The following is a 6805-nucleotide window of genomic DNA, read 5'->3' on the forward strand; positions in this document are numbered from 1 at the left end:
TGAAAAAAGAAAACTTCGAAACTGTAGACGTTGGTTCAGCACTCGGCTATGTAATCGCGCCGAAAGAAGAATCCGAATTAATAACAATCAAAAAAGCAAGCATGGTAACAGTAGATGTATTCAACAAATATCTCAAAGATCAAATCATGGAGATCATTGACTCAGACAAGAAAGTTAAACATAGCAAACTCTGTGAAGGTGTTGAGTCAGCAATCACAGACAAAAAGTATGTTACAGGGGTGGACACCTCACAGGTAGACATGTGTTACCCTGCTATTATTCAATCTGGAGGCAATTACAGTTTGAAATTCAGTGCAGTCACTGATAAAAATACCCTACACTTTGGTTCAATTATTTGCATCCTAGGAGTAAGATACAAAAGTTATTGTTCAAATATTGCCAGAACTTTGCTTGTAAATCCATCCGAAGCTGTTCAAGCTAATTATAATTTTCTTCTCAACTTGGAGGAGGAAGTACTTAAAAAGTTACAACATGGTGTAAAGTTATGCGACGTGTATGAGACAGGTTTAAGTTATGTGAAGAAAGAAAAACCAGCTTTGGTTGAACACATGACGAAAAATTTCGGTTTTGCAATGGGGATTGAGTTCCGAGAGGGATCGCTAACAATCCAAGCGAAAACTATGGCGAAAGCGAAAAAGGGGATGGTTTTTAACGTGAATATCGGTTTTCAGTCGCTGACGAATAAAGAAGCAACTGATAAAGAAGGAAAAACTTACGCGTTGTTTATCGCTGATACTGTTATGGTTAATGATGGCGTTGCGGCTTCAGTTATTACCGTTTCAAAGAAAAAAATTAAAAACATTGGTATTTTCTTGAAAGATGATGAAGATGAGGAGGAAAATGATGAGGAAAAAGAAAACACTCCGAAACCAGAGTTGGTAGGTCGCGGTAAACGTACAGCTGTTATCGAATCAAAATTGCGTTCAGAACATACCAGTGAAGAGAAACGTAAAGAGCATCAGAAAGAACTTGCGATTGCACTCAATGAAAAAGCTAAAGAACGACTGGCAAAACAAGGAGGCGCGAAAGATGTGGAAAAAGTACGCAAAAACACAATTTCCTATAAAAATTTCAATCAAATGCCGCGCGTACCCGAAGTTAAGGAATTGAAACTTTACGTTGATCAAAAATACGAAACTGTCATTTTACCCGTCTATGGTATACCTGTACCGTTTCACATCAGCACGATTAAGAATATTTCGCAAAGTGTTGAAGGTGATTACACTTATCTGCGTATTAATTTCTTCCATCCGGGTAGTACTATGGGCAAAAACGAAGGCGGTACTTACCAGCAACCAGACGCCACTTTTGTTAAAGAAGTAACCTATAGAAGTACGAATACTAAAGAGCCGGGTGAAATCTCGCCGCCATCTTCGAATTTGAATACGGCTTTCCGGTTGATTAAAGAAGTGCAGCGAAAGTTTAAGACAAGGGAACAAGAGGAGCGTGAGAAGGAAGATTTGGTTAAGCAGGATACGCTTGTATTGTCGCAGAATAAGGGTAATCCGAAGCTGAAAGATTTGTATATTCGGCCGAATATTGTTACGAAGAGGATGACTGGCAGTTTGGAAGCGCATTCGAATGGGTTCCGGTATACTTCTGTCAGGGGTGATAAAGTAAGGTTATTTTATTGCGTTTATAGCAAGTTTTTGATTGTTTTCTGTTTGTTTTAGGTTGATATATTGTATAACAATATCAAAAACGCATTCTTCCAGCCGTGCGATGGTGAAATGATTATTTTGTTACATTTTCACTTGAAGCACGCGATTATGTTTGGTAAAAAGAAGCATGTAGACGTCCAATTTTACACTGAAGTCGGTGAGATCACGACGGATTTAGGCAAACATCAACACATGCATGATCGGGATGACTTGGCGGCTGAGCAGTCTGAACGTGAATTGCGACACAAGTTAAAAACTGCTTTTAAGAGTTTTTGCGAAAAGGTATTACATAAAAATTACAATATTTTACCGTTTTACTAATTTTTATTTAATTTTAACAGGTTGAAAGCATGACAAAACAAGAAATTGAATTTGACACACCGTTCAGAGAGTTGGGATTCCCCGGAGCGCCGTACAGATCCACCGTTTTACTTCAGCCAACTTCCGGTTGTCTTGTGAATCTCACCGAATGGCCGCCATTTGTAATCACGCTGGAAGACGTGGAACTATTACATTTCGAGCGTGTACAATTCCACTTAAAGAATTTCGATATGGTGTTTGTTTTTAAAGATTATGGTCGCCGAACAGCCATGGTGAACGCTATTCCGATGAACATGCTGGATCATGTGAAGGAATGGCTGAATTCATGCGATATTAGGTATGCGGAAGGTGTGCAGTCGTTGAATTGGGCGAAGATTATGAAAACTATCACCGATGATCCGGATGGATTCTTTGAAAGCGGAGGATGGACGTTTTTGGATCCGGAATCTGATGAGGAAAATCAAGCAGCTGAGGAAGACAGTGAAGCGGAGGATGAAGTTTATGAACCTTCGGATGTTGATTCATTCTCGGAGGAAAGCGAAGAAGATTCTGAGTATTCCGAGGGAGATACTGAGGAGGATGATGACGATGAGAGTAACAGTGATGAAAGTTTAGGTTTGTTTTTATTTAATCTTTAATATTTTAAAGTTTTTAATATTTTTTAAAAATTTTACAGCGAGTGATGAAGAGTCCGGTAAAGATTGGTCCGATTTGGAGCGTGAAGCTGCCGAAGAAGATCGTGAACGTGGCGATTATCGCGGTGAAGATTTCGCCGGCAAAAACAGAAAAGGTGCACCGCCGTCATCTTCGCGTGATAAACACAAGTCGAAACATAGCAGTAAACATGGCAGCAGCCGCGATAAACACAATAGTTCCCGTGAAAGTCAAAGCAGTCGTGATCGCGACAAGCGCAAGGATCGCCACAACTCACACTCGAGACATTCCTCTGGGTCCAAGAACAGCCACCACTCGAAAAAGGAGTCGCCTTCCAAGGATAAGCACCGCGATAGAAAACGTTCTCGCGATAGCAGCGGCGATAAACACAGGTCGAAACGATCGAGGAAATAAATTTCAAACACACACACGAACGAATAAGTTTAAAACCAGTACACACACCATAAATACAAATCGAGAACTCTGAAACACAATTCGATGTGATTTACCTTTTATACCCCCGGTGCGAGGATGTGGACGTTGATGTTTCCTTGCTATGTGCTTTTAATACACCTATTTATAAGTAACAGATAAAACACATGTAACACTTGTACAAAGACACGTTTTTAGGTTTTTGTAGATTGATTTGTTCGTAGGAAAGATCACACATGAAAGTACCGCGCATAATGTTAGTAATTCGTTAAGTTTATATCGCTTAAATAAGTTAATTGATATTCCATGAGACATTTTCATAAGTTATTAATTCTCTGTTTTGAAAAGTTTATGTGCAGCCATTCGTGGTTTGAAGTATGTCATCAAACACATATTTGTATTCTGGATGTACTAGTTTAAGATTAATTAAATTTATTTTTCAACTAATGCGAGATGTTGCGCTTTTGGTAACATTTGCATTGTTTATAACTGGAAAAACTTATTCGCGCTTTGTATTAGACAACCAACATTACAGATTTTTATCTGCGGTTAAGCGTAGAACTAAACCTCAAAGCAGACTCGATATTCGATATACAAGGATTTAACTTCGTCGGCGTTAGAAAACGTTAAGGTTTAAAGTGTTAATATAAATTAAAACGACAGGAAAATGGTAATAATTTACACAATTAATAATTAAAAACTTACTAATTTAAATTATTTTCCAGTTACCTTTATCGTTGTTAAGGACTGCTCAAAATCATCCAATGGTAAACCTTTTAACCTCAAAGCATAAAACAATTTTTTAAAATGATTTCTTAACTTTATAGTTGGTTGAATTGAAAAATGGAGAAACCTACAATGGGCATTTGGTCAGTTGTGATAATTGGATGAATATTATTCTCCGTGAAGTTATCTGCACATCAAGAGTAAGTCATAGTTAACTTGTGATTCTAATAAGAATAATAAATTGAAAAATGTCTAGGATGGTGACAAATTCTGGAGAATGCCTGAATGTTACATTAGAGGCAGTACTATTAAGTATCTTAGGATTCCTGATGAAGTAATTGACATGGTCAAAGAAGAAGCTACCATGAAAAATCGCACTAGGGACAATAAAGGTGGTGGAGGAAGAGGAGGCATGCAAAATCAAAGAAACAGACCTTCTACCAGAGGTAAATTAATGATTAAAAGATATTTGATATGTTTTATTACATTTCTAGGTTCAAATCAAGCATTATTTCTTTTTGTGTTCTTATAACATGTATTAAATTCATTTCTGCAGGTAATTTCAATGGTAGAGGAGGCAAACAAGGTGGACCTGGAGGTGGTGGTGGTGCTGGCCGTTCAGGTATGGCCAAACCACAATTGTTCAATAAGAACAAACCTAAATAATTACAACATAATAATTTTTCAATTTACAATTTACATTAATTTAATTTCTGCAAATTTCATATTTAATTTAATTCCAATTTAAAATAATTGCTAATGAAATACAGTAATCAACTTTATTGATGTGCAACAATATTTTCTTTTTTACATAATACATTATTTTAGTTTCTTAACTACCACCGAAAATATTTATAGGATTTTCACTCTATTTTCAAATTTGTTGACAGTAATTATTGACTAGGAGTGCATAAACATTGACTAGGTTGTGAACATCACTTTTTTTAATGTGCATTATTTTTAACATGTGCAATTGTTGATAAATACGTTTAGCTTAGAGATAGGTCCATTGAAATTTCGTTAAGCTGTACAATTTGCAGGAAGACCCATTTGATTTGATTTCGTTTTCCGGCAAACTTAGCAAATTAGCACAACGTTTTACATATTTACCTGAAAATTGCTACAATTAGTGTGATATTTTTATCAATATTCGTTGATTTACGTTTATGTCATTAAGAAAACATGCAACTGATTAATTTACATTAACATCGCTTTCGAAAACACATTAAATTGTAGCGATACTTACTAGAGAAGATATTTGAAAGAACGATAAAGCATATGTATAGACTGCAAGGTAGCAAAGTAACAATTAGTAGCGCTGAAGAATGAGTTTGTGTTAAGGCCGTAATCCGCCATCAGAACATCGATTTAATCACACAGCTAGGATCATTAAATTGACGAGAGATTTATGTCTTCGACCGCGGACGCAATCGAATTCGACATGTACGAGTTTGTGTTTGGTACGGCGGGTTCGAGATCTTCGCTATTGATTCGCAGAATTGGGCCGGGCTTGGCCGAACTGAAAGAGTTTGCCAGAAATACAACACCGAGCACAACAACGACACTGAGAAGTCGAAAAGTAACATACATCAAAACAAACAAACATCTAACAATCAAAATTGTTATTTTCATTTGTTTTAATGTTTGTTTATTAATCGAGTATTTACCTTGCAAGTTCTTCCTGCAGCTCCGTCATAGTTTTACTGCATTCAGCGAAATATCGCGATTGCGTTTCGACGAATTCGTAAAGCAAACGCATATGCGTGTTATGCGAATTACTGATGCCTTCCAGTAATAAACGAGTAATTTCCACCTGGCGATCGAATTCGGACTGCGCGATTCTTAAATCTTTTTCAGCCTAAAGTAAAAGTTTAAATGTTTGGGTAAGTTTGAGTGTATTTATAATATTTACCTGATCTAAAGTGATTTCAGGAGAGACGCCATCTTTCTACAACATTTAATGATGTTAAATGATTAGTATATAGTTTTAAATGTCATTTTTAACTTACAGTTGGTTGCCCCAACATGCTACGAGCTTTCCTCACACGATTTTTGCAAGCGTCCAAATCAAGCCTGAAAATAACAAAAAATTACCATTTTGGACAATTTCCTGCAAAATATTAACCTTTTGCCTTCTAGAACACCTTTCTCTTTGATAATATTCTTCATTTCATTATCCAAAAATTTCCTCAGTGGTTGAGTGTACCCTATTCCAGCTGACCCAATAAATTCCCTTTCGGTCTGCCCGAGTCTTTGCTGACAAAGACCAACTTTAATCAGCGCTCCACCATAGCCTGTCCCTGGCCCAAAAACATTTCCTGCTTCAATCATATCCAAACCCAGGTATTCCATGTTGGTAAGACGTGCAGGTTTTTTCTTCTCTATCTTTTCATAAACAAAATCTTCAATTCTATTACCGGGATTAGGCATTAACACCGCCTCGGTGTTCTTCACAAGTTTCTCTGTCCATTGTTTGGTAGCATCTGCACGATCCCACAGATTCTCAAATTGGCCATCAAGTTCCGTGCGTTCGGCATGACCAATTTTCTCTTCGGCAAACTAAACATGGCATAATTAATAGTTTAAATAAATATATATTTATTTTAAGAAATTCTTGCCTGTACAGCTCGACTGATTGCAGCCCCAGCATCTTTAACGATATTCTTCAAGTTGAAGTTCTCCATTGTTTTGCAATATCTTGTTTCGTCCTTTCCTTAGTTATAATCGATGTATTTCGAGGCGGTACGCACTGGGCCGGATGTTACAGCACAAACGCGCGGTTCTGCCACCTAGGGTAGTCCCCGACAAAAATCAATAATAACCTTTTAGAATTATAAAATTAATTATTTATTATTTTTTTCAACTAACACTGAACTGTGAAAACGTTGGTCCTGGAGGATTAGTTGTTGTTGGCGCATTAGTCGCATTGAACCGCACGCAACTGGACAATTATTGGATTTCCGCTTTGCGTTGTGGCTGCCATCTTATTG

General features: G+C 37.1%; 3 protein-coding genes across 4 annotated transcripts; 2 read left to right on the forward strand and 1 right to left on the reverse strand.

The window, feature by feature from the left end:
* The first annotated feature begins 6 nt into the window (after positions 1–6).
* LOC135802935 (FACT complex subunit spt16-like) lies at positions 7–3536 on the forward strand. The gene is made up of 4 exons (XM_065316548.1): positions 7–1637; positions 1695–1964; positions 2024–2618; positions 2680–3536. Exons 1-4 carry the CDS (start codon positions 102–104, stop codon positions 3069–3071), a joined length of 2793 nt encoding a protein of 930 aa, XP_065172620.1. The 5' UTR covers positions 7–101; the 3' UTR covers positions 3072–3536.
* Positions 3537–3641: 105 nt separating this feature from the next.
* On the forward strand, positions 3642–4597 carry LOC135802937 (U6 snRNA-associated Sm-like protein LSm4). Its single transcript, XM_065316552.1, has 5 exons — positions 3642–3759; positions 3815–3856; positions 3917–4015; positions 4072–4261; positions 4372–4597. The coding sequence occupies exons 1-5, from the start codon at positions 3757–3759 to the stop codon at positions 4479–4481; spliced, it is 444 nt and encodes a 147-aa protein (XP_065172624.1). The 5' UTR covers positions 3642–3756; the 3' UTR covers positions 4482–4597.
* LOC135802936 (endophilin-B2-like) lies at positions 4581–6801 on the reverse strand. Of its 2 annotated transcripts, XM_065316550.1 has the most exons (8): positions 6684–6801; positions 6434–6604; positions 5941–6374; positions 5825–5888; positions 5728–5763; positions 5483–5673; positions 5062–5334; positions 4581–4925 (listed from the first exon to the last, which is right to left on the reverse strand). In XM_065316550.1, exons 2-7 carry the CDS (start codon positions 6497–6499, stop codon positions 5205–5207), a joined length of 921 nt encoding a protein of 306 aa, XP_065172622.1. In that variant the 5' UTR covers positions 6500–6604; positions 6684–6801; the 3' UTR covers positions 4581–4925; positions 5062–5204. The 2 variants fall into 2 exon arrangements, with proteins under 2 accessions (XP_065172622.1, XP_065172623.1); XM_065316551.1 differs by lacking the exon at positions 5062–5334.
* Between the last annotated feature and the right edge of the window lie 4 nt (positions 6802–6805).

Source organism: Atheta coriaria, unplaced genomic scaffold (assembly GCF_025399875.1).
Source record: "Atheta coriaria isolate IRGN ID8LTWV9N9 unplaced genomic scaffold, Caltech_Dcor_3.1 contig_10_pilon, whole genome shotgun sequence".
In the NCBI taxonomy this organism is placed as follows: domain Eukaryota; kingdom Metazoa; phylum Arthropoda; class Insecta; order Coleoptera; family Staphylinidae; genus Dalotia; species Dalotia coriaria.

Bases quoted from the DNA above. Each gene is read 5' to 3' on its own strand.
- LOC135802935 (XM_065316548.1), top strand. From the start codon at position 102: ATGGTAACAGTAGATGTATTCAACAAATATCTCAAAGATCAAATCATG. The intron at 1,965-2,023 runs GTATTACATAAA...TAATTTTAACAG, and splicing joins TTAAGAGTTTTTGCGAAAAG to GTTGAAAGCATGACAAAACA. The intron at 2,619-2,679 runs GTTTGTTTTTAT...AAAATTTTACAG, and splicing joins TAACAGTGATGAAAGTTTAG to CGAGTGATGAAGAGTCCGGT.
- LOC135802937 (XM_065316552.1), top strand. The intron at 3,857-3,916 runs GTAAACCTTTTA...TTAACTTTATAG, and splicing joins CTGCTCAAAATCATCCAATG to TTGGTTGAATTGAAAAATGG. The intron at 4,016-4,071 runs GTAAGTCATAGT...AAAAATGTCTAG, and splicing joins AAGTTATCTGCACATCAAGA to GATGGTGACAAATTCTGGAG.
- LOC135802936 (XM_065316550.1), bottom strand. From the start codon at position 6,499: ATGGAGAACTTCAACTTGAAGAATATCGTTAAAGATGCTGGGGCTGCA. The intron at 5,889-5,940 runs GTTAATATTTTG...TGTTATTTTCAG, and splicing joins GGTGTTCTAGAAGGCAAAAG to GCTTGATTTGGACGCTTGCA. The intron at 5,764-5,824 runs GTAAGTTAAAAA...TAAATGTTGTAG, and splicing joins GCATGTTGGGGCAACCAACT to AAAGATGGCGTCTCTCCTGA.